Here is a 25666-nt window from a genome sequence, read left to right on the forward strand (position 1 = left end):
CCTTTACAGCCCTTCACGCATGCACAGACACCCCTTCCACTGCCCACCCTGGCCAGAGCCCCAGAACTGGAGCTGCTGCAGAGCCGCTGGTGGCAGGCCCCCAGCAACCTCTACAGCGCGGCGTTTTTCCAGCAGTCTCACTCCCTCTACCGTATTCTCTGGGAATTGGTGTCTGACGCGGCTGCTCTGCACATTATTTATTTATTTCCTCTTCCTCCCGCCCAGACCCTCCTGTCAGGAGAGCTGCAGCCCAGACGGAGACAGGCAGGAAGCTACCGGGACACAGGAGGCAGAGGACAGAAGGAGGACCTCTCAGAAGCCCCCACCCAGTACATCAAGCTCTTCAAGTCTCCAGGTGGCCATGAGCACCAGGCAGGAAACCAGAAGAGAGGGGGGAGACTCCAGCAGGAGGGGACAGGGGGCAGAGCTTCGGGACCGAGCCCACCTGAGCCAGCAGCGCCGGCTCAAACAGGCCACCCAGTTCCTGCACAAGGACTCCGCCGACCTGCTGCCCCTGGACAGCCTCAAGAGGCTGGGCACCTCCAAGGACTTGGTGAGGAAGCCCTCTCCCCTTCCCCAGACCCCCCCCCCCCCAGAAGACCTCTGGCCCTTCCTCTTCGCCTCTCCACCCCCTATCCTGAGGGTGGGAGTGATGACATTTAACTGGGGATCCTAAGCCTTCATATTCCCTCCCTCTCTGAGTTGGGAACAGGCAGTCCTGCCAACTTGAGGGGCTCCCTCTGATCATTCTCAGCTCTTCATCGGGAATATTCCCATGACTTGTGGCTCCGCGGGACCCGATTCTCATTGCTCAGCTTTCCCCCCCAAACCCAAGGCTTATCTTGGAGTGAGCTCTGCTGTTCGGGAGTAGAGGTTTTCAGGGGCACGGAGCCTCTGGAGCAGTTGATTACAGCAGGAGGGCCTGGAGGATTGGCCAGTTTAGGGTTATGCTTTCCTTCCTCTCCCTAAACCAGAGTCCCTCATACCAGCTCTGGCCACTCATTTGCTTTCCCCCCTCAGAATGAAGCATTAAAGCCCTCCATCCTTGCCAAATCACCAGGATTTCTGATGGCGCCTGCCAGGCCACCTGGCCTCCTGAGGGCCCCCTTCCTCCCTCTGAGCCTCCTTCCAGGCTCCTTTCCTCCCATCTTCCTGCAGCAGCTTTGGCCTCCAGAGGGAATGGGGGGGGGGGGGGGCGGGGGATAACCATGGGAGGTGAGTGGTCAGGGGACCTGCCTGTGTGCATTCCCCTCAGAGAGAGTGGTGAGGGGCATGGGCTTTGAAGCCACGCTGCTTAGATTCAGATTCTGCTCTGCTACTTGGGCAAGTTACTTTATGTCTCTGCCTCAGTTTCTTCACCTATTAAATGAGGATAAAATTAATAGTACCTACCTCATAGGGTTGTTGCAAGAGTTAACATGAGCTGATACCCATAAAAGACTTAGAACAGTACCTGAGTGAGAGAAAGCAATATGTACCAGTAATTGCTAATTATTATTATTCCTTCAGCTACTATTTATTCCACTCAGCCGGGGAGAAAGGAAGCTCTGTAGGAGCCAGAGAACCTGGCATCATACCTGGCCTCTTGGTCATAAAAGAAAGGAAGGCTTTTGTACAAAGGTTTGGGAGCACTCTGTTCACTCTCCCATCTCAGAGTCAGAGGGTCTGAGAGGAGGGTGGGTACTCCTGCAACCTGAGAGGCACAAAGGCATTTCTGGGGGCCTCAGGCCATTCCGGCAGCTCCGACTTTCCATATGCCTCCCAGCCAAATGTTCCCCCTCCAGAACCTTGCCCAGAGGCCAGCAACCCCCTAGCCCAGCGGTGGGCAAACTACGGCCTGCGGGCCGGATCCGGTCAGTTTGAAATGAATAAAACTAAAAAAAAAAAAAAGACCGTACCCTTTTATGTAATGATGTTTACTTTGAATTTGTATTAGTTCACACAAACACTCCATCCATGCTTTTGTTCCGGCCCTCCGGTCCAGTTTAAGAACCCATTGTGGCCCTCGAGTCAAAAAGTTTGCCCACCCCTGCTAGCCCCACCCAGCAGCCCCCCAAAAGGAAAATTGATCCGATTAAGATTTCAATTGAGAGAACCTCCTCTTCGCAAGCATAGCAAGCACAGCTGAGAAACGAGGGACAGTGAAGCAGGTTCTTTGCTCCCAGTGGCTAGGACCTTTCAGCCTCTACCCTTTGGGGACCATTGATTTGGCCCTGGAGAAGGGCCATCCCCATGGGAAAGGTGGGAGGAGAGCTGGGAACTGCAGAGCTGCTCTTTCTGGCCAGTCCCAGAGCTCGCTGCCCTTTTCCCAGAGTTGGGTCTCCTGCTGGCAGCCTTGCTGGCGGGAGCAGCCTCAAGGGCCTCATTAGGCCATGGGTGGAAAAACAATCCCAGGCTCCCAAGGAGAGAGGGCAGGTGGAGAAGCATGTGTGGAGCCCGGAAGGAGACTTCAGCAAGTATATGCTGGGCTAAGCCCAGCAAAACAGAAAAATGAATGAGATACAGACCTGACCTCAAGCACTCTCCAAGTTAATGGGAGAGTGAAATTCACAAAGAACATCTGTGAGAAGCATGACAAAGGGGACTACCCCAGCCTTGTGTGTGGAGAGAAGAGCACAAAGAGGTCACAGAGAGCTCCTTGGAGAAGGTAAACCTGCACTAATTACCAGATGCACATGGAACCCCAGACGTTTCTCCTGAATAGTTTAGTTCTTGAGCAAAGTGTGTTGAACTAGTCATCCAGGCCCCGGAATTGGGGAGAGCAGAAGCCAAGGCCCAGAGGTGGAAAACAACCTGTGCAAGCAGTATAAGCAGGGTGGCTGGGGCAGATGAGCTGAGTGGGGTGGGGTGGGGTGGGAAGGGTGAGATGAGACAGAGTCGGACAGTGACCAGGTCATCTGGGCTGTGGATCTCCTTAGAAAGTTTGAGTTCTACCATGTAAGCAATGGGGACGGGGGTGCTTTGATGAATTTTGAAAAGAGTAACATGTTTAGTTTTGTTTCATTTGGGCGCTTCTCAAACTTTAATGAGCACACCAATTATTGGGGCATCTTGTTAGAACTGAAGCTTCTTTTTTTTTTTTTTTTTTTTTTTTTAGGTATGTAGCTATTGCCATTTTATTATTCATATTTATGTTCTTCTCATTTTTCTTCTTAAAGAAGTCCCTTTAATATTTCTTGTAATACTGGTTTAGTGGTGATGAACCCTTTTAGCTTTTTCTTGTCTGGGAAGCTCTTTACTTCTTCAATTTTATTTTATTTATTTATTTTTTTTAAATTAAACCTTTATTGTTCAGATTATTACATTTGTTCCTCTTTCCCCCCCCATAACTCCCCTCCTCCCAGTTCCCACCCCACCCTCCGCCCTCACTCCCCCCCCCCCACTGTCCTCATCCATAGGTGCACGATTTTTGTCCAGTCTCTTCCCACATCTCCCACACCCTTTCCCCCCCAAGAATAGTCAGTCCATTCCCTTTCTATGTCCCTGATTCTATTATAATCACCAGTTCATTCTGTTCATCAGATTATTTATTCACTTGGTTCTTAGATTCACTTGTTGATAGATGCATATTTGTTGTTCATAATGTGTATCTTTACCTTTTTCTTCCTCTTCCTCTTCTTAAAGGATACCTTTCAGCATTTCATATAATCCTGGTTTGGTGGTGATGAACTCCTTTAGCTTTTCCTTATCTGTGAAGCTCTTTATCTGACCTTCAATTCTGAATGATAGCTTTGCTGGATAAAGTAATCTTGGTTGTAAGTTCTTGGTATTCATCACTTTGAATATTTCTTGCCACTCCCTTCTGGCCTGCAAAGTTTCTGTTGAGAAATCAGCTGACAGTCCTATGGGTATTCCCTTGTAGGTAACTGTGTTTCTTTCTCTTGCTGCTTTTAAGATTTTCTCTTTGTCTTTTGCTCTTGGCATTTTAATTATGATGTGTCTTCGTGTGGTTCTCTTTGGATTCCTTTTGTTTGGGGTCCTCTGAGCTTCCTGGAGTTATAAGTCTATTTCTTTCACCAGGTAGGGGAAGTTTTCTGTCATTATTTCTTCAAATAGGTTTTCAATATCTTGCTCTCTCTCATTTTCTGGCACCCCTATAATTCTGATGTTGGTACACTTGAAGCTGTCCCAGAGGCTCCTTACACTATCTTCGTATTTTCGGATTCTTTTTTCATTTTGCTTTTCTGGTTGGGTGTTTTTTGCTTCTTCGCATTTCAAATCTTTGACTTAATTCTTGCGCTCCTCTGGTCTGCTGTTGGGAGTCTGTATAATATTCTTTATTTCAGTCAGCATATGCTTAATTTCTAGTTGGTTCTTTATCACATCGAGGGTCTCATTAGATTTCTTGCAGATCTCATTAAGTTTATCGGCAGTTTCTAGAAGATTATTGAAAGACCTTAAAAGTGTGGTTCTGAATTCTATATCCTCCATCGACATTTGTGTCCTGTTTCTTTGTCTCCGCATTTTTTATGCTTTCTTGGTGCACCCCATAGTGGTATTTGTGCGCAGTCTTGTTGTAGTTAAGCCTTGATTGTTGTAGGAAATACTGGGGGTGATTTGACCTCCAGGCCAACTGGCTGTGAGAATCCAGAATTGGAGCTTCTGATTCAGTAGCTTTTCTGCATTTCTTCCAAGTGATGTTAAAGCTGCTGATATGAGGACCACACTTTGAGTAGCAGGGGTTTTAGATAATCATTGGCTTTGAGCAGTACTGGAGGCAGGTTCTTATGAAGGCAAAGAGGCATCCCAGTGAAGCAGGAGAGCTGGGGTGAGTCTGGAATAAAGGCAGTAACAGCGAGCAGAATGGCCTACAAACACAGGAGGCAAACTGGTAGAATTTAGAAAGAGATTGGTCAGGGTTGGGGGGAGGGGGTTGCAGGTGAAGGGGAGTCCAAGGATGACTCCCAGCATCCTAGTTTTGAAGATTTTAACTTTCTCCTTTTTTTTTGTTACTTTGATTCCTATTAATCACACCATCAACTCTGGGACCTGCAACCCATTCAAGGATAAGGTCAACAAAGCGGGGGAAATGTCCGAACAAACAAAAAGCCTTTTGAGACAGAATTTCCCCTAAGCATAATACTAGCTCCTGAAATGTACCATCAGCCAATATTCATCAGTCAAACCCAGATGGGCTATTCCCTTCCCATTTCTTCATCGCTGAGCAATTACTGGGGTCCCTGGAAATGGCATGATTTGAAACTGGGTTCACTTTGCTATAATTATCTAACTGCTGGGAGTCTTGAATAAGCTTCTGCCCCTTTCTTACTCCTGTGAGACTCAGGACTGGGTGGGATTAGAGACAATGTCCTGGGATATCTAAGGCGGGGAACCGAGCGGCCTGGATACTTGGCTTCAGACCTATCTTCCTTTATTGTTTTGTGATGGAGCTAGCAGCCACACAGCGTGATCCAAAGACGCCTGTTAGAAGGAAACCAGAGTCGGAGTCAGGGGGAGTCCCCCCTGGTGCAGGCCCTGATGCATGGCCAGGAGAACAGGAGGAAGACAAACACGCCAGAGATTCCAGCTCTTCTGGTCAATTGCAAGGTGAGAGGCCTCCCAGGGCACTGGCTTTCCTTAACAATCCTGCCTGTGACTGGCTCACTTCACCCACTCTCCTTTCTGCCCTGGGTAGTGAGGGAAGGAGGGCAGGAGAAAAGGAGCCTCTCTCCTAAGCCTGGACCAAAAAATGGGATCCTCTATCTTCTTTACTCTTTGCCTCAGACCGCCTTCCTTCTGTGCAATTCCAGCTGTCACCACCACGACTCCCTTTCCTTTATCAAAGTATAATCTTTAAATGTGAATATGTAAATGATCTTCAGTGTGCTCTACATAATGGTGTGTTCATGGATGGATAATGCAACCCTCCTGGAAAAGCTCATGTGTTGGCCTTGCCATCTCTGAAGCCATTTAACCACCTGCCAATACTGAACCTTCCTAATAAACACTCATTGCTCTTAGGCCACTGTCTTCGCTCAGCATTTCCTCTGCCCGCTTTGCAATCATTTTATGTCACATTCCACAATCTCTTAAGCCTCAAATGTTACCTCCTCCTTGAAACCTTTTGATTTCCCCAGTAGGAAATAGCCTTTCCTTGTAGGACACTTTACTGACAATCCTTTCATGGGTCTTAAGACTCTACCATACAGCAGTTACATTTCACTTCCCTTAGGCTCTGAAAAAATAGTATTCATTGCTGTGCCTTCCAGCAACATTTATACATAGTAGATGCTCAGTAAATGTTTGGAATGAGCCCTGGCTGGTTTGGCTCACTAATTAGAGCATCAGCTTGTCCTCAGACTGAAGAGTCATGGGTTCAATTACTGATTAAGGGCACATCCCTTGATTGCAGGCTCAATCCTCAGCCCCAGTTGAGGTGTGTGTAGGAGACAACCAATCGATGTGTCTCTCTCACACTCTCTCTAAAAAAAAAAAAATCAATGGAAAAAGTATCTTCAGATGAGGATTTAAGAAAAAAGTTTGGAATAAGAAAACCATGTGTTTGTGATATGCAGTGTAACCCAAAATGTCTGTATATGCCCAAAAGAAAATGAACGTGTCTTCCTTTGCTTCCCGTGGTGAACGTCTCTCTTACCCACATTTGAATTTCCCAGCAAGGTATCCCAGTCTCCTCATCCCGCCCCTACTCCAACTAGATTTCTCTAACCTGGTGGCCCTCAGCCTCCCAAGAACTCCTCTAGACCAGGGGTGGGGATAGTCTGGCCCGGGGGCCATATAAGGCCCACAAAATCATTTGGTCTGGCCCTGCCAAGGCATTAGGGGTGAGTTAATTAAATGTTTAACCAAATATAGCAGGCTAATTTTTAAGTTGATAATTTTGTATGGCCCTCGAGTGATGTTAAATATACAAATGGCCCTTGGCAGAAGAGCGGTTCCCCACCCCTGCTCTAAACAAACAGATACCCATTTCTGGTCAAATTGTTGCCAAACAGATGGACTCACCATCCCATGCAGCTCACTTCCTTTTTTGATTTTTTTTTTTATCTGAGCCAGTATTTTCTCAGTTGTACAAGTACCATGAAAACCATTTTTAAAGACACAGTTCATTCCGTTCGTTCATTTCTGAAATGCTGGGAAGGTGCAGGTCCTAGTCCATTCTCCTGGGACTCACTGAATCCCATACAACCCTCTTTCTCAGTGTCAAGACCAGGTTCTTAGGGTGGCCGTGGACACAGGCACCCACTACAACCAGATCTCCACTGGATGCCTCACCCGCCTGGGGTAAGAGTATGGCCCAAAATAGTGGATGGGGAATGGGGCTTCTTTTGGGAGTGATGATATTGTGAAATTAGATAGTAGTGAATATATCTGTGAATACAAAAACCCACATAATTGTACACTTTAAAAGGGTGATGACTCCTATGGTATATGAACTATATCTAGTTAATGGGGCTCTGACAGAGAAGATAAGGCTTTAGACCCCACGTGGGGCCAGGGATTGGGTGAAAACCCAGGGTGGTGGTGGTGGTGGTTGTGGTGGGAGGAGGACGTTAGCTGACTAAAGGAATAGGAGTTAGGGCTGTAGTGGCAATAACCCTTGCTTCCCCACCACAGGTTAGGGAACAGGGACCTGGCGCCTGGATTCCCACCCCAGGTGGAGCAGCTGGAGCTACAGCTAGGCCAGGAGACTGTGGCATGTTCAGCCCAGGTGGTGGGTAAGTCCTCTCTTCATCAATAGCCCCTCTTCTCATCTCTTCTACCTTCTCTCCTGGCGGAGGGAGAGGGAGGCGGGGAGGGTGCAAAGGCAAAGTTTCAGCCCTGACAGCACCAGACAAGGCATCCCCAAAGGTGCTCTGACTATCCCCAATATCTGTGCCAAGATTCTCAGACCTGGGGGGGTGGACTGGGCGAGAAGGGGCATGCACCGACAGGAGGGCAGCAGTGACCACCAGGGTACGCTCCAGAGTCTTGTTTTCATGTGGTTCCTGCAGATGTGGAGAGTCCTGAGTTCTGCCTCGGACTGCAGACTCTGCTTTCTCTCAAGGTAAGGAGGACACTAGCACTCTGGGGCCTGACCAAGGGCTGGGAAAGAGGCAGGAAGCACAGGTGTGGAAGCCTGGGTCAGGTTCCAGTGAAAGACATGATGTGGGACTGCAGCTTTGCTTCCTAGAGGTTCCTGATCTGCCCACAAGTGAAAAATGTGGAGCACTGGGTCCCTCCCTGACAGGGGTCCAGGTGAATGGAAATGGGGAAGCGGTGGGGGGTGGGGGGGGGAGACAAGTAAGAGGGGCCAGGAGACAGGTTACCTGCAGAGGTAACCTCACGTTTCCTCCTCCACACCCCACAGTGCTGTATCGACCTGGAACACCGAGTGCTGCGGCTGAAAGCCCCCTTCCCAGAGCTGCCCTTCCTGCCTTTGTACCCAGAGCCTGGCCAGTGACTACCGGCCCCATCAGTCCCCAGGGGGCAGTCCTGTGACTTAGGGAAGAGCCATGCGGGGTATGGGGACATTACTACAGCCAGGTAGCTGGGGATCGCTTTGTCTGTGCCTTCTGTCACCAGCCTGATCCTGCTGTTCCATTTCCCTGTCGGCCACATCTCTGCTTCTTGGCAACTTCCCTATCCCCCAGGAGTTTTCCCAGAGAGGGCCCAGGATCTCAGGGCTCTGGTTTCCCTGTTCTCGCTCATTCCCCTCCAGAGAAGAGCAAAGCCAAACCAGGTCTGCAGAAAATGACACAGCGTCCTGGCCAGTGTGGCTCAGTTGGTTGGGTGTCATTCTGTGCACAGAGAGGTTGCCAGTTTGATTGCCAATCAGGGCATATGCTCAGGTTGTGGGCTCGGTACCCCGGGAGGGACGTGCAGGAGAAGATGTCTCCCTCTCACATCGATGTTTCTCTCTTTCCCTTCCTCTCTCTCTAAAAATCAATTTTAAAATACCTTTTTAAAAGATTATACAAGGAAAATGGGGTTACAGGCTAGGCCCTGGCATGGTAGAAACTGGCCTCCACCTGTCCCCTGCCACCCCAAACCTCCTCGACTACCTTCACTACCACATCTCTCACCTCACTTTCTGAACTCATTATCTTTCAGGATCAGATGCCCCCCCTCACCAACCCGCTCTCCAGCTGGCTGGCGCTTACTGTTCTGATTCTGCACACAGCTGAGGGGGGATGGGGGAGACACTGAACAGAATGATGGCTTGGTAGAGGAATGGCAGCTCACAAGGCTGGGAGCTCTGTTAGTTACCTTTTCTGAGCTTGCAAACATCTGAAGCAAGTTCTCATTTGATTACCCTGTGCAAAACCTTGGCTATACCTCTACTATTTCCTCTAGATATTTGTCCTTCTTCACTTGCTTTTCACCCACTGGGTCCCTGAACTTCAGGGGTGTGTGTGCAAGAGCCCTGCAGAGAGCTGCCCCCGAAGGTGAACGGGATGGAGGGGTTGTCAGTACTCAGACTTCACCTGACCAGTAGTCCTTATTTCTAGAACTATCCACCTCATTAGACCTTCTCCCTACCCCTCATCTTGGGCTTCCTGAGCTAGACCTTGTCTTGTTTTGGAATCAGTGGCTTTCTATCCCCTGGCAGGCTCTAAGCCAAAGCAAAGGGACAAGGAGGCTCTTCCGGCTTCACTGTGGAGAAGAATCCAAACCTTAAGAAGCTAGACCCCCGAGTGGAAGAGAGTGGTGTAACTAGCCTGACCTAGGGAACTGGGACCTTAGGCTGGAAACAAAATCTTGAGCGTGGGGCAGGTTAGAGAAGAACCAGGATGCAAGGAACTGCCCTGTGACACCCGGCCTTACCTTTCTCGGCTAAGTCCCCCGCCCTCACAGGGCGAGGAGAGGGGCTCACTATCACAGTGTGATAGGCCCTGGTCCCTCACTGCCTGGCTCCATGGCCTCCGCTTTCCTGGTCTCACCCTGCTCCTTTCACTTCTGCCTCCTGCCGCTTCTGTAATTGTAGACAGACTGCAGACCCCAGGCCCTATGGCTGGCCCTCAGCTCAGCTGCCTCTCCATTTGAATAAACACCTGTTTCTCTATGGTGATGTCCTCCTTTGTTCTTCTTCCATGCCCACCAGAGCTGAATGATAACTCTGCCCTTATTCCCTTACAAAAGGAAATGTGAATGTGGACCCTTCCCCAGCATGACCCCTCAGGCTGGGGTCAATAAAATTGAGAGCAATAGCTTTCAAACTCCTTTGAACATAATTTAAAGCAGGAAATACAGTTTATATTACACTCAATATACACATACAATTATAACAAAACAAGTTTTCATATACTGTGAACAATATACTTTATTTTTCATTCTACTGTATTCTATTTCATTTATTTAAAAAATGCTGACCACATCCCACTAAAAGATTGCAACCTATAATTTGAAAGATACTGATTTAAAGCACACAGAATGAAGAGCAGAAGGGATAGAAATGGCCCAAGATAGAATTCTGATTATGGTCTGGATCATAAATCTGCATCAGGTTGTAAATGTCTATTGTCTGATGGACAATAGGTGTTTCTGTGGAAATGGGGGGGTGGGAAATGGAGCGAGGCCTAGGAAACTGTGTGATACTTGAAGAGCATGGCAAAATGAGAGGTTGCTGGCCCAGGTTCTTTGGAAAATAGAGCAAAATCATCTCAGGATTGCTGGGGACACAGAAAATCCAGACTGTGAAATGCCCTGAAAGGCCCCTCAATAACAAAGCTGACAGTTTGCCATTCTTGCAATAACCGCCACTGTCAGGGACCTGGAGGGAGCTGTGACATGAAGATGGAGCTTCGGATGGGGCAGAGGCCTTACCTCACAGCTCCACTGGCCCCGAAGCCTAGTTTCCTCACAAGTGTCAGTGCCACACAAAAGATTGGTGCTCCTTCCTCACAAACAAGTCTGTTTTCCATACGAGACTGGGGAGTTTTGGGGAGGGGGCAGTCCCAGATGATGTGGAATAAGGTCAGGGTCTTACAACCCTGCTGATGTGATGGGTGAGGTAGACAAGAAAATGGGCAGACAGTCAAGTTGTCTCTTCTTTCACCGAGAAGACCATGAGATCTATAGTTCACAGTTACCCTCGGGTTGCTGCCATCTGTCCATGCTCCTCTGTAGTATACATTCCCTCTCCTGCCAATACCATGGACACCTTGGGGGTAGAGAGGTTCAGAGGATCCTTATTCAGCTAAGAGGGAAAGCCCCGCTAGGTGGGATCCTGGAGGCTTGCAGGAGCACACTGTGGTGGCTGGTCAGGATGGTAGAGGGTTTGGTGAACCAGGGTGCGGGCTGCTGGGAGGTCATCAGGATCTGAGGGCAAGAAAGGGGCTGGTAAGAGGCTGTGGCTCTCCTGGACCCCCTGATTTCCTAACCCTGCAGCTTGCTGGGACTCACCCAGGCCCAGCTCCTGCAGCAGCCCCTGGTACTCAGGCTCAGCCTCTAGCAATTTCAGCAGATTAGTAGACTCCATCCGCTCAAGCTGCACCTCCCAGTACACATAGATCTTCTGGTTGAATGTGACATACACGAGGCAGGGACTGTTGCGGCCCTCTTTGCAGGCATACAGGCCTGGGAGTTGGGTGGTGAGACAAAGGTCCAGAAGTTTCAGTCCAGTGGTGGGAAGGCAAGAACAAAATACGAGTCAGCAGTTTTGACCCTCCCACAGATGCCAAGCAGAAAACTAAAGGCTCTCTTTCTAAGTCTTCTCTGATGGGAACTCAGTAAAATAGGTAAAACAGAAAAGATCTGGCCCCATTCCAGGTATAGAAAAACTATCGTACAAAACCCAGGCAGAATAGCATCCAAATATGTGCTACTTGATTTGACTAGTCTTGCTAATCTAAGGGGTAAATCAGCAAGATGTAACCAGAAATCAGCAAGATGTAACCAGAAATCAGCAAGATGTAACCAGAAATCAGCAAGATGTAACCAGAAACTAAGGTTTCTCTGAGGTGGCAACTCCTGTGCAAAGGCCCTGGAGTAAGTATGCCAGCGCACTGCTCAATTCTTCTCACTTCAGTAACCACACGTATCTCCATGTCATCCCGAATGCTGGTTTCCAAGGTCCTGACTGGGAACTAATGGGAATGTCCTAGGACAGCGATTTTCTACCAGTGTACCACAAGAATTTTTAAAACATGCAATACCTGACTATTTAGTCAGGGGCACTGTTCTCTTTTCCCTTAGATTGTGAATAAAAAATGACAGCAGCCAGCACAACAGCTGTCCAGCGTGAAAGAATCAAAATTATACTTTTTTTGGTCAGAATGGCAAAAAATATATTTTTTCATGTGCTGCAGGATATTAGTGATTAGCTTATTAGTGCCATGAGAGGAAAAAGGTCGAACATCACTGGGCTAGGACCATGTTCTTCACAGAGTTTTAATATACTTAGATGGGAAAGAGCTTTCTGATGTCTTCATACAGATAGATAAGAAATCATACATTCTGCCCTGGCTCAGTAGATAGAGTGTCAGCCTGTGGACCGAAGGGTCCCAGGTTCAATTCTGGTCAAGGGCACATGCCTGGATTGCGGGCTCAGTCCAACATGCAGGAGGCAGCCAATCAATGATTCCCTCTCATCACTGATGTTTCTATCCCTCTCTCTTCCTCTCCCTTCTTCTCTGAAATCAATAAAAATTAAAAAAAATGAAATCATACATTCTTTAAAATATTCAGAAATAGAGATCTCACTATTATTTTTTTCTTATTTAAAACTGTAAAGATGGCAATTGAGCCTGGCTGGCATGGCTCAGTGGTTGAGTGTCAACCTATGAAACCAGGAGGTCATGGTTCAATTCCTGGTGGGACAACATGCCCAGGTTGTGGGCTCGATCTCCAGTAGGGGGCGTGCAGGAGGCAGCTGATCAATAATTCTCTCTCATCATTGATGTTTCCATCTCTCTCCCTCTCCCTTCCTCTCTGAAATCAATAAAAATATATTTTTTTAAAAAAAGATGGCAATTGAGTACTCACCTATCACCCTCCAATGAAAGAGCTAAGGAACTCATTTGTTTATGAAGATTCACATTATGGGACACACTGAGAATGGAAATAAGAGGCAGACAGTGTGTTAGAGGGGTGTGCGGCAGGGGCCCACCTGCACAGAAAGCTCGGACATTCTCATCCACTTGGAAGCGGACGACTGTGCGGTTGTGATCAATGATATACGTCTGCCCGTCCCAGGCACAGGCAACCACCTCCTCGTGCCCGTTGCCCTGAAAAAGGTCAGAGACAAGATTGCAAGGGGTGGCCAGGAGCCATTTTAGAAAGAGATCTAATGACAGGGCTGGATAGAATACTGTATAAGGAGCTGTGGACTTGGCTCTGATGACAAACCACCAGCTGGGAAAGAAGACAACCATATGTTTCTTACTGAATTTCTCCCATGTGCCAGGCACCAAAGAGGCTGTCAAATGAGCCACCTCACATAATGCTCACAACAACCCTGTGAAGTGGGCAACATTACTCCCAGTTTGATACTGAGGGAACTTCAGCTTATAGAAATAAAGTCACACACTCAAGGCCACTCAGCTGGGAGGTGGTAGAATCAGGCCTCCAACCCAGGCCTGTTCTACCTGACCTCAAAGCCTCAGGCCTTTTCTCCTACCATTGGGCCTGCATGACGGCAGCACAAAGAACAGCCCCCGTTGAGTATTCAGGAGCCATAGCCTTAGTAAAGACAGACTCACACAGGACAAGAAAAAACATACATCTGCAGTTGGGACTGATGACTAACTTCTAGATCCAAGTAATTATCTGTTTCTCTTTGGAGCGATTACTGCTGCTGAAAGGAACTAAAAAGAGAGATTCCCTAGAGCACAGAGAAAAGTGCTATGCATGTGGAATAGGGGAATGACTCACTTCAAAGGGAGTAGGAGCTGTCTAAAGAGGGCCTTAAGATAAAGGTTGAGCTTGGCTGGTGTTGCTCAGTGGCTGAGCATCGACCCATGAACCAGGAGGTCATGGTTCGATTCCCAGTCAGGGCACATGCCCGGGCTGTGGGCTTGATCCCCAGTAGAGGGCATACAGGAGTCAGCTGATCAATGATTCTCTCTTATCACTGATGCTTCTATCCCTCTTTCCCTCTCCCTTTCTCTTTCTGAAATAAAAAATAATATATATTTTTTAAAAAGGTTGAGAGTTAACTGTGAAGTGAGAATGGCCTCACTGAAATCTTATCTCTCCATGTGAAGAAGGTAAGAATGTTCCTCTCCACCAAGTGTTCCACCCACCGTGACATCCAATTTCTCTAGGGCGAAAAGCTGGTGGTCCACCTGCACTGACCACAACAGCTTGTCTGCTTCCTCCATAAGCTTCAGTGTCCCTGCAGGAGGAGAGGCAGGTGGATGGGTCAGGCAGGATCCCCCAGGCACACAACTGGCCCATAGCTGATCTGGGGAACTCACCATCCAGGGTGCAGAGGGCAAAGAGGCCAGAGCCACCACTCTCCGCAGTGTGGCCTGTGGGTAGAAGGACCAGAAGAAGAAAATGTGAGATAGGCAAGAACAGAGCACATGGGGCGAGGAATGGCCAAGGGCAGGGAGGGAGAGAGGGAGGGAGGGAGGGAGGGACAGGACTAGAAATGAGAGAAAAAGCTGCATCTCCTCTCCCAAAAGTAATGTTTGTCCTTAGCAACCTGCCTCGTTTGATGTTGCCGATGAGGTGAGTAGAGACATTCTTGTTGTGGATGCGGCCGGATGTCTGGTGTAGCACAACATCTCGGGCAGCCGGGGTCTCCCTGTGGGCAGGAGACTGGGGGACTAAGTGGGAGACCAAGTGAGCTTAGTGCTCGGGCACCTTTGTGGCCCCATCTCCGTAAGAGCTACCAAGCTGTGAATCAGCTGGGAAACCTATTGCTGACCCCGTCTGGCCCATGTGGCAAGTAGGAAACAGGGATGGAGCTATCAGGCTACCATCTTGGAACCTCTTCCAGTTGCTACAAGGTTAGAGCCAGGATTCCCTGGGTCCCAAAATATAGGTCTGCCCTTATTAGGAGAGAGGTGCTTGTGCCGTTCCTAGCTCAAGAAGCTCTGCCAACTGTAGACCTCCCATCCATTGCCGTGGACATCTGGGACCCAATCTTGCTCCCATGTACCCCACACCATCCACAGGCCTGCACCCCTTACCTAATGCCCTCCGTGGTCCCCTCAGAGGTAGTGGAATGCCTAGCGTCCTTGTTCCAGGTGCATAGTAACACTGCATAAGCACAGCCTGGCTGTGACACCATCAGTTCAGGAACACCAAGGGGCCCCAGAGTCACCGAGAGACTGTCCACCTGCACCAGGGAACAGAGGCTTAAAGGGGACTGGGGAGAGAGGAAGTGGGACACTGCAAAGAACAGGGGAGAGAAGTGGGGCAGGGCCCCTGCTAACGTCCCCCAGGCTCCAAGGTAGCAGCGGGAGGAATTCTAGTGTTCATAGGGCTCCTGCCTGGTACCACTCTCCCCACATACACCACCTGCTTTCCTCCGTGCATTCCTCAAGTGGGGCCCAGTCCTGATATAGGCCCCACCACACCCACCTTCACATTCCCAATTCTTAGCACTGGGTTCCTTCCTATTAGTCATTACTAGCAATTTCCCCTAAGACCCTGATTTGAAATGATCTTTAGATCTTGCCCTGCATGACAGCCCATGACTGTTCTCCCACAACCCCCTTCAGGCCTTCCTCCCTGCTCTCTGGGCTCCGTGGTCACCATACTCAGCCTCTCACCTGGCCTTCCAGTGTCCATTTCTTGAGCGACACCAGCTGCCCTGTCAGATGTTCAGTGCCCTCGCCCAGATCTTCCCAGCGGAAAGCCCGTACCACACGGTCTGTGTAACCTACCACCAGCTCGCAACACCCGTCTCCATCTGTGTCGATCCAGAAAATAAGCCGAGTTTGGAGCCAAAGCTGCATTCGTCAGCTTGAATCCTACAAGCATCTCATCCCTACTCCTCTGCTAACATCACTGCTGACATTTTATCTGGTACGACTTCAAGCCCAATCTGTTGTGGAGCCACCTCATACACTCTGAGTCTGGTGCAGGCTCCTCTGCCCTTCCTGTCCTGACAACACCTACCTCTTCCTGCGCCCTACCCACCCATCTGCTCACAGGTCCTGTCACTGCTTCCCTTGGATACACAACTCGAGGTGTCCTGATTCATCGCATATACCTATCACCACCTTCGAGACAGTTTCTGGCCAAAGTATCAACCCAGTATCTATATAGCTCACTCCCTTGCCATCTTTAAGTTTTTGATCAAATTTCATCTTCTCAGCAAGGACTTCCCTGACAACTCCATTTAGAATCGCTCCTTCTACTTCAACACTCTCTTGCTCCTTTCCATGGTTTATTCCTTCTTCCCCTGAATCCCTTGAGATCTGCTCTATTGCCCACTGACTCCTATTCCCCCAGCTGCCTGCAAAGACAGCCATGCCCACCGATGTCGCTGATCAGCATGACCTTGGTGTTGGCAGGGATGTGCTGCTTAAACACTGGACGCTGCTCCTCTCCCATTAGGGTCTCATGGTGCCCAGAAGCATCCAGGGTCCTGGCAGGTGTCAGGTCACACAAGTGAAACCAGCCCTCAGCACTTACTGCCACCACGAGATTCTGGGAGAGACAGAGGTATAGGAGAGATGGACTGGGGAGGGAGTCTGAGCACAGGCTGATCATTAGAACACAGAAGCCATTATCCTCAGCTGATTTCCACCTTGAGACAGCAATCAATCCAAGTAAGGCCTTGGAGTTACACTGAAGTTCCAAGGTCCCGGAGAGTTCTTACCTTTCCTTTATTGCATACATCTCCAACCCCAACGCAAGTCAGCTGCAAAAGAAGAAAGGGAGGCTCAGGGAGACACAGAGGGAGACCAAGTACTCCCTAAACTCTATGAAGCAGGAAGGAGTAGGTTTTCTAATTGCCATCATTTGCTGAAAACCTGTTGCCAATGACCTACTCTGATACTCTGTGTTAATCAAGTTATTGTGCTATAGGTTTATTTGGTTTACCCAAACGGCAATACAAAGACCTGAAGTAAAGACAATTTGGGCTCAAAACAAAATCTTTACAAAACAAAAACTCTAATATATAGCCAGACTATCATGTTTCTGGGCGTATTCAAATACTGCCCTCATTTTCTACTATAATTTATAAGATTAGACAACTTAGGCTGAGCAGCTGTTGGTTTTAGGACATGCTGGTTAGCCCCAGTGTGGGTCTCAGCCTTGACAGTTCCTGGACAGACGAAATCCCTTCCCAGACCTATAGACCCCGGTATTTGAATACTTACCATTCCCTGGCAAGAACAGGTGAGCCATGGACGGCTGTCATCATTCTTATATACAGACAGCTTCCCACTGGTGTCTCCCACCACCAGTTCATTTAACTTCAAATGGAGAGAGAAGAGTGTTAGCATGGGATCCTGCTGACCCACTTCAAACTCTACTGGGTCTATCCCGGGAAAATCACAGGACATCAACTTGAATCTTCATCAACTTTACTGAAAATCTTTTGTGACCAAGATAGCCATAGTTTCCCAGTTTCTTTATTTCTGTAGGGGGGAAGGGTGGTATGTGTGTGTGTGTGTTATGGGCAGGGGAGATTAGAGGAATAGTGCCATAGAGAATCCATCCCAGGAAAGTTTGACATCTGGACAACTTAATGCCCTACATACTTGTCCATTACAAATAGGACATATAGAATCGGGCAAAGTAGTTTTACAGTTGTCTGTATGGAAAATAATACAATAATTAAATTGTTGCCCTAGCCAGTTTTGCTCAGTGGATAGAGCATTGGCCAACTGAAGGGTCCTGGGTTTGATTCCAGTCAAGGGCACATACCTGGCTTGCAGACTTGATCCCTGGCCCTGTGGGAGGCAACCAATTGATGTGTCTCTCTCACATCAATGTTTCTCTCTCTCTCTCTCTCTCTCTCTCTCTCTCTTTCTCCCCTCCCTTCCACTCTCTCTAAAAATCAATGGAAAAATATCATGTGAGGATTAACAACAACAATATATATATATATATGTTAGAGGCCCGGTGCACAAATTTGTGCATGGGTGGGGTCTGGCCAGCCCGCCCTGATCGGGACTGATAGGACCTGATAGGGCCAGGCCAGCAGGGGGCAAGGGGCCGTGGGCGGTTGGCTGGCTGGCCCCACCCCCTGGTCCGAACTCCCCGTTGAGGGGACAATTTGCATATCAGCCTTTTATTATGTAGGATAAAATAATAAACTGTTTCTCGTACTTACAACTGTAAACCTACTTTTGCCCCAACCTGTATTTTAAAAACAATTCCAAATATTCAACTTTTAGAGAATTTAACTTCAAACCTCATATTCAATTAGAGGCCAGGTAAAAAGAAAATGTCAGCTCTGTGGCCCTTCTCCTTTAGAAAGACCTTTGATCTTGGTGTGTATGAGTGAATATAGGATGGGGGTTGGGGGTAGCATGAAGGGGCTGCTGGGTATCAGCATCCATGCTCTGGGCCTCTGGTGCCCTCAAGTGGCAACTAAGCTCTCAAGAGGGCAGGCTCCCTGCATGGAGCCTCTTCACTATTTGTTTTTGGGTACTCCCCTTCCTAGGGGTTCCCCAAAAGCTGGCCACCCTTTCCAGAGACTAACGATAATAAATAATAAGGTAGCTCCAAATCCTATTTCCACTAACAGCTTCATGATTTCCCTTGTGGGGAATCCAACACTCCCTTCCTGTCCTCAAAATAGAGTTAATATTAGAGTCTCATGAGATTTAATTCTTTTTTTTTTTCTTTTTTGAATTTATTGGTTAACAAAATTATACAGGTCTCAGGTGCACAATTCCACAAGAAGATTAAATTCTAAATGCAACAAAGACATAACAGAAAGACAGTAAGGAAAAGTTAGCAATGAATTGGAATTTGTCAATATGATTTAGTTGATCTGAACCTTAGATTATTTTAATAGTTATGGGAATATTAGATCATAGAAGCATAAAACAAGTTTATCTACATTAAATCCTATACACCTGATGTTTCAATTACAGCTGGTCCTGGAGGACTTCTGCAGACACACAGAGAGAAGCAGACTGGCTTAGAGGCTCAGATTGCAGCTGCCTGCATTTGAATCCAGCTCTCTATGCCTCTATTTTTCATCTATAATATGAGGATCATAAAAGTAGCTGCCTCATAAGATTGTTGTGAGAACTGAGTTAACAGAGGAAAGCATTTAGAAGTGATTGGCATACAGTGAGCACTAATACCAAGTGGTTTTCAGCCTCTAGTTAAATATCTCCAAGGCTAGGGATCTTAACACTTTTCATGTAATCCATTCTTTTATTATACATTCATTGAACAAACGAATTTATACTAGGTCTTGATAAAATGTTTGCTTAATAGACAAATACTAACAAAGAATTTTTTAAGAAACAAACAAACAAACAAAATCAGCCCTGCTGGTGTGGGTCAGTGGTTGAGCGTCAACCTATGAGCCAGGAGGTCTTGGTTCAATTCCAGTCAGGGCACATGCCTGGGTTGCAGTCTTGATCCCCAGTATGGGGCAGAGGCAGTTGATCAATGATTCTCTCTCATCATTGATGTTTCTATCTCTCTCTCCCTCTCCCTTCCTCTCTGAAGTCAATAAAAATATATTTTTTAAAAAGAGAAAGAAACAAAAAAAATCAGAATGAAAGAGAATGCTCTTGAGTTAGTCAGCCCTTGAGTTTTCGGGTAAAGCTGAACAACCAGTTAGGGGTACGAAGATAAATGCCACAAACTCCCTGCTGAGAAGGACCTCAGAGTTTAACAAGAGCACAGACACAGGAATAAAATCATAAAACAGTGTGGTAGGTGCAGTGAGCCAGGCAGAGTGAGACAATGACACTGGAAGAGGACATTCCCAGGGCAGCCCTATCTGCTCTCTAGCAGCTACACTAATTCCCCCTTATCCATGGGGATATGTTCCAAGACCACAGTGAATGCCTAAACTGCACACTGTACTGAACCCTCATACACACTACGTTTTTCCTATAAATACATACTATGATAGTTTAATTTATAACAGTAAGAGATTAATAACAACTACTAACAAAATAGAACAATTAGAACAATACTAGAGGCCCGATGCACGAAATTTGTGCAAGGGGCCTGGCCCTCGCAGCCCTGGCTTCGTATGGAAGGTCATCCAGAAGGACGTCCGGAAGTTTGTTCAACTGTCCAGTCTAATTAGCATATTATGCTTTTATTATTGTGGATACTATGATAAAAGTTATGCAAATATGCTCACTCATTTCAGGAGGTCCCTTGTATGGGCTCAATGCTTTCTGGGGTAACACGTTACCATCAACTGGAACATATTTTCTTCCATCTTTCTACTTATCAGGCACTGTGGCCCTCACTTTTGCAGTTTCACGTATGACAGCAAAACAAGCATGGATTTCTTTTTCTTTCTTCATAATTTCACAGATAGAAGATTTGTTCTGATAACAGATCTTAGCAACCTCAGCATAGGATTACTTTTCTTATTAAGTCAAGAACATTCACTTTTTCACTTAAAGGAAGCAGTTTACCACTCCTACTTGGCATATCCAAATTGTTAGCATCACTACTCTTATGCTTTGGGGCCCGCGGAGCCGGGAGGAGGTGGGACTTCCAGGCAGGCTCTGTGCCGCGCATGCAGCATCAAGCCCAGCCCTGACCATCGGTGCATGCCTGCTGTGCGTACAGCCATCTTGTGACGGCATGATGACCACTTAGGCTTTTATTAGTGAAGGTAAGGGTTACTTAAACACAAGTACTGCAATACTGTGACGGCTGGTCTTGATCTGATAGCCCAGTTAAGTGACTAACAGTGGGTAATGTCTATGGTGAGAATACACTGGACAAAGGGATAATTCATATCCCAGGCGGGATATAGTGGAACTGAGCAAGATTCCATCCTGATATTCAGAACAGCATGCAATTTAATACCTATAAATTATTTATTTCCAGAATTGTCCATGTAATATATATTTTTTCCATTTAATATTTTTAGACTTCTGTTGACTGCAGGTAACTGAAAATGCAGATAAGAGGTGACTACTATATAATGCTTCCCAGCAGTTCTGCTTCTCTGGTTGATTCTGGCTCTGGAGGCCACTAAGTGACACTAAAGAACCCCAGCTGGATAGTACACCAACAGTCAGAGATGCTAAAGGAGAACAGAATTAAGATCCTTCTAGAAAGTAGAGACTCTCTCTCTCCCATGGTGTTGGGTGGGTAGTTCTAGAGGGGGTGTATTCTATTCATGGTTTCTCCCTCCAACTTAGCAGAAAATGAATTTTAGTTTCAAAGAACTAGAACTTAATCACACACTGTGGCTATCACTTTTGGCTAATGGTTTCTATATACATAAAAACCTAAGCGACCATTACCACCGGACAACCAGCTGGTAGCTATGATGCACACTGATCACCAGGGGGCAGACGCTCAATACAGGAGCTGCCCTCTGGTGGTCAATGTGCTCCCACAGTCCCTCCCCCAGGCCAGCTGCTCTGATCTACACCATGGGGACTGGGCGAGATGGCCCCAATTGGACCTGATCGCTGACCAGGCCGAGGGACCCCATTTATGCACGAATTTGTGCACTAGGCCTCTAGTATTAGAATAAAATAAGTCTTTTTCCTGCCCCAAATCTCCAAATGCTTTTCATGACAATCCTCATTTATTCAACAAACATTTACTGAGTCCCTATTATATACCAGGCACTACTCTAAGTGTTGGGAATAAAACAGTTAAAAAACAGACAAAAAACTCCTACCCTAATGGCACTTACAACTCGGGGGGGGGGGGGGGAGTATAATATATCCAACACAGCAGAACTGAGTGTGTAGTAGTCAATTCACTTAGAAAAGCAATTTTCAAAAGAGCTAGTGCTATGAAGCTATTTTAAAAAGCATGTATTTTCCCTTGTAAACAAAGAAGACACTCAAATAAAAAAAAAATAATGCACATCTAAAGTCATTTTGTTAATTTACTACTTAAAAATGCCTCCCTTAGTTTTCTCATAAAAATTGTACTGCTTGGCATATGAAAAAAATGTGAACGCCCAGAAAACATAATACAAATTTATGAGAATAACTTTTTCCTTCCTAGAGGAGGTAGAGCCAAAAGAAGCCTCATAAAATACCTCTCCATAACAGCACAAAGGAATCTGGAAAGAGAGGAGGATGTTTTAGCCCTAGCTTTTTTTGTTTTTGTTTGTTTCCTTCAGGCAAAAGACAGTACAGAACAGCAGGGAGGCAGAGTAGGGAGATGGGAAAGAGTGTAGGAGAAAAAGGCAATAAGGTGCTTTGTATTAAAAATATTAAATACAGATTGTTAGGGAGGGCAATACAGTCCTGAATGGCCATTCGTAAGCTTCCCACCACAGGAGAACAAAAGACCAGGAACACTTGCAGGACACCAGGAGTCAGGTCACACAAGGAATGAAACTGTCCTAAGGCATGAAGGCATCTGATCGCATTCTAAGCCCACCAGCTCAGTCCCCAGACCCAGTGACAAGTGTCCCACCAGTGACTGCATGTAAGGGTGAAACTCCAGCCAGAGTGCTGCCATCACAGACCCAATGACACCTTGGCTCCTGCTATGCAGCCCTTCCCTTGGGATACCCCATCCCCCATCCCCTTTCCTTAAATAAATTCCATTTTCTTTAATCACCATCTGACATGGCTATTTAGCCTGCCCATGTACCACCATGTTAACCTTTCAGAGATAAATGAAAAGATAAAATCTGCACACAAAAAAAGTGTTTCACACCACCAATAGCCCCCATTCTCTTTGAAGCTTAGAACCTTTTACATATTTTAATCAAGGCATCGCATTACATTTTGTTATTCTAACAGCGGTCCTCAACCTGTGGGTCTCGACCCCTTTGGGGGGGTCGAATGACCCTTTCAAAACAGGGGTTGCCTAAGACCATCGGAAAACACATATTGTTTTTGTGATTAATCACTATGCTTTAATTATGTTCAATTTGTAACAATAAAACTACATCCTGCATATCAGATATTTTACATTACGATTCATAACAGTAGCAAAATTACAGTTATGAAGTAGCAACGAAAATAATTTTATGGTAGGGGGTCACCACAACATGAGGAACTGTATTAAAGGGTCGCGGCATTAGGAAGGTTGAGAACCACTGGTCTATGACTATCACCCCACCTGATTATGAGCTACCTGAAGGCTGGGACTGTCTTGTTCATTTTTTAATTCCCAGAATGTAGCAATCCTTGGCGCCTAGTGGGCAGTTCAATAAATGTTTGCAGAAAAATATAATTAAAAATGAACAATAATGGCGCTAACACTTTACGTTTAACTGTGGGCCAGGCATGATGCTACCTGCTTTACCTGTATTAATTCATTTAAACAACGGGAAAAGGAACGACGTGAGTGAAGAAATGGCAGATGGAAATTATTTTTGTAACTCAATCAAGGACTTTAAAGTTTCCAGACACCTGCGTGCAGGAAGGCGCAGGTCCCATAGGGAGACGTTAAGATTGGGGGGCTGTGGGGGAGTGGGGGGTGCCTCTGCCACTCCAGCGGGAGGCGAGGCGGATACAGTGTACTTATTCCAGCGCCTCGAGGAGCCAAGTGTAAGAGCAGCAGAGGCGCTTTAAAAATCCAGTTTGAGGCTTTTTAAAAAACAGTATTTTCTTTAAAATGTATTTTTATTGATTTCAGAGAGGAAGGGAGAGGGAAATAGAAACATCCATGATGAGAATCATGGATGGGCTGCCTCCTGCACGCCCCACCCTGGGGATGGAGCCCGCAACCCCCGCTGGTGCCTGACCGGGAATCCAGCTGTGACCTGGTGAGTCATAGGTCGAGGCTCAACCCGGCGCCACGCCAGCCGCCTAGTTTGAGGCTCTGAAAGGTAAAATGGTTTTAGAAGTGATTCCCCTCGAGGAAGCTTAAGGACAGGAGCAGTGACCAGGAAATGTGGCCACCGAGGTTTAATAGGCTCTTACGGCAAATAAAGTACTGCATTAGAAAGTCAGTCATCTATGTTCCTAAAAGAGTAGCAGACCAGGGGACGGGAACAATTCGGTCAGGCCGCCCGGCATTCACGCTCTCTAGAAAGCTCTCCAGGCCCGCCACGCCAGTCCCCTCGCGCAGGCGCCGCTCGCCTCCACTTCCCTGGCCCCGCCCCGCCCCGCCCCGGCCCGGCCCGCCCCGCCCCGGCCCTGCGCAGGCCCGGGCGTCTCCTGCAGTGCGCATGCACTGACCGTGTCGTTATCGACGTCTCCGAGGCAGATTGCGTGCGGAAAGAGGCTTCCGCTGAACTCCAGGGCCACGCGCTGCACGTAGCTAACGGACCTCATCGCACTTCCGAGGGCTAAGGGGTCGGGAGACCCAGCTAAATGTTCCCCGAGCCTCTCCCGGCTGCCGCCAGAGCGGAAAGCCACTCAAAGCGGAAAGTTACGTCACCACCTGAACCTCCAATCCCAGCTTTCCTCGCTTAACCTTAGAGAGGAGGCGGGTCTTCCGAGCCCGCTGGGCTTGGGGCGTGACCAGCTACTTATGTGAGTGACAGGGGCGTGGGCCACTCGTTTTCACCTGAGGGCTGGATCGCAAGGGCAGACCAATCCTAACCGGGCTGATCCATTCCCTTGGCAACAGGGCTCTCTAGTGCTTGACCTAATAACCTTGACCTCTTCCTTTGTCGCGCTGACAGTTGAAGAGTCCCAGTCATCAGATCATCCCTGAGAATCATAATAATCGTAATAACTGCCAATTTTATAGTTTCCAGCAGTGTTTTTTTTTTTTTTTTTTTTTTTAAATATATTTTATTGATTTTTTACAGAGAGGAAGGGAGAGAGACAGAGAGCTAGAAACATCGATGAGAGAGAAACATCGATCAGCCGCCTCCTGCACATCTCCCACCGGAGATGTGCCCGCAACCCAGGCACATGCCCTTGACCGGAATCGAACCCGGGACCCCTCAGTCCGCAGGCCGACGCTCCATCCACTGAGCCAAACCGGTTTTGGCTCCAGCAGTGTTTTTTAAGAAGTTGCCCGTTAGGAGTTGTGAAAACTATATGGTCAATTGAACCAGCATTTAAAAACGCGAATAGAATAGAATGGAAAATATCTAGTGACATAAGTATTGTTTTAGTGAATCCTTTGTTTCAAGTGTATATATTTATATGTGTATATACCGGCTAAGGTAAAAAAAACCCCCCACAAAAAACAGTGTGTGTGCTTTGTGATCAATAGTTTGAAAACCACTTGATGCAAAGCACATTTCACATATTGTTTCATAATTAGCACAACAAAAACGTGAGCTTTATTATTATTCCACTAGAGGTCCAGTGCACAAAATTTGTGCACTGGTAGTGTCTCTAGTGGCTGCCAGCTGTCAGCCGGGTACTCCCTCCCTTCCCCCAGCCACCTGCCACCACCACCCCCGGCTGGGGCCTCCCTTCCTTCCCCTGGCTGGCCCTGCCCCCTGGTTGAACTCCCTGATGAGGGACAATCTGCATACTACGCTTTTGTTATATAGGACTAGAGGCCTGGTGCACGAAATTTGTGCGGGGGTGGGGGGGGTAAAGGTGGGGTTGGGTCCCTCAGCCCAGCCTGTGCCCTCTTGTGGTCCAGGAGACCTCAGGGGATGTCTGACTGACAACTTAGGCCTGCTCCCCCTGACAGCAGTCGGATATCTTTAGCGCTGCCGCAGAGGTGGAAGAGGCTCCCGCCACTGCTGCTGTGCTCACCAGCTGTG

The 25666-nt window shown here is 47.5% G+C and overlaps 2 protein-coding genes across 5 annotated transcripts; one reads left to right on the top strand and one right to left on the bottom strand.

Moving 5' to 3' along the window:
- The first annotated feature begins 225 nt into the window (after positions 1-225).
- NRIP2 (nuclear receptor interacting protein 2) lies at positions 226-10003 on the top strand. Its single transcript, XM_059683891.1, has 6 exons — positions 226-553; positions 5395-5547; positions 7160-7242; positions 7576-7676; positions 7953-8005; positions 8309-10003. Exons 1-6 carry the CDS (start codon positions 362-364, stop codon positions 8399-8401), a joined length of 675 nt encoding a protein of 224 aa, XP_059539874.1. The 5' UTR covers positions 226-361; the 3' UTR covers positions 8402-10003.
- Positions 10004-10243: 240 nt separating this feature from the next.
- On the bottom strand, positions 10244-24626 carry ITFG2 (integrin alpha FG-GAP repeat containing 2). Of its 4 annotated transcripts, XM_059683888.1 has the most exons (12): positions 24171-24416; positions 17223-17318; positions 16718-16759; positions 16374-16545; positions 15663-15802; positions 15078-15226; positions 14592-14689; positions 14358-14411; positions 14184-14275; positions 13049-13166; positions 11344-11517; positions 10244-11259 (listed from the first exon to the last, which is right to left on the bottom strand). In XM_059683888.1, exons 1-12 carry the CDS (start codon positions 24264-24266, stop codon positions 11156-11158), a joined length of 1335 nt encoding a protein of 444 aa, XP_059539871.1. In that variant the 5' UTR covers positions 24267-24416; the 3' UTR covers positions 10244-11155. The 4 variants fall into 4 exon arrangements, 3 of the variants coding, with proteins under 3 accessions (XP_059539871.1, XP_059539872.1, XP_059539873.1); XR_009451282.1 differs by lacking the exon at positions 14184-14275 and having other exon boundaries at positions 14592-14711; positions 24171-24518; XM_059683889.1 differs by lacking the exon at positions 13049-13166 and having other exon boundaries at positions 14592-14711; positions 24171-24626.
- Between the last annotated feature and the right edge of the window lie 1040 nt (positions 24627-25666).

This window comes from Myotis daubentonii, chromosome 2 (genome assembly GCF_963259705.1).
Source record: "Myotis daubentonii chromosome 2, mMyoDau2.1, whole genome shotgun sequence".
In the NCBI taxonomy this organism is placed as follows: Eukaryota; Metazoa; Chordata; class Mammalia; order Chiroptera; family Vespertilionidae; genus Myotis; species Myotis daubentonii.

Coding starts and splice junctions, on each gene's coding strand:
- ITFG2 (XM_059683888.1), bottom strand. CDS start 24,266: ATGAGGTCCGTTAGCTACGTGCAGCGCGTGGCCCTGGAGTTCAGCGGA. Junction 16,760..17,222: donor CCTGTTCTTGCCAGGGAATG/GTAAGTATTCAA, acceptor CTTCTTTTGCAG/CTGACTTGCGTTGGGGTTGG. Junction 15,227..15,662: donor AATGGACACTGGAAGGCCAG/GTGAGAGGCTGA, acceptor TCCCTGGTGCAG/GTGGACAGTCTCTCGGTGAC.
- NRIP2 (XM_059683891.1), top strand. CDS start 362: ATGAGCACCAGGCAGGAAACCAGAAGAGAGGGGGGAGACTCCAGCAGG. Junction 5,548..7,159: donor CTCTTCTGGTCAATTGCAAG/GTGAGAGGCCTC, acceptor CCTCTTTCTCAG/TGTCAAGACCAGGTTCTTAG. Junction 8,006..8,308: donor AGACTCTGCTTTCTCTCAAG/GTAAGGAGGACA, acceptor CACACCCCACAG/TGCTGTATCGACCTGGAACA.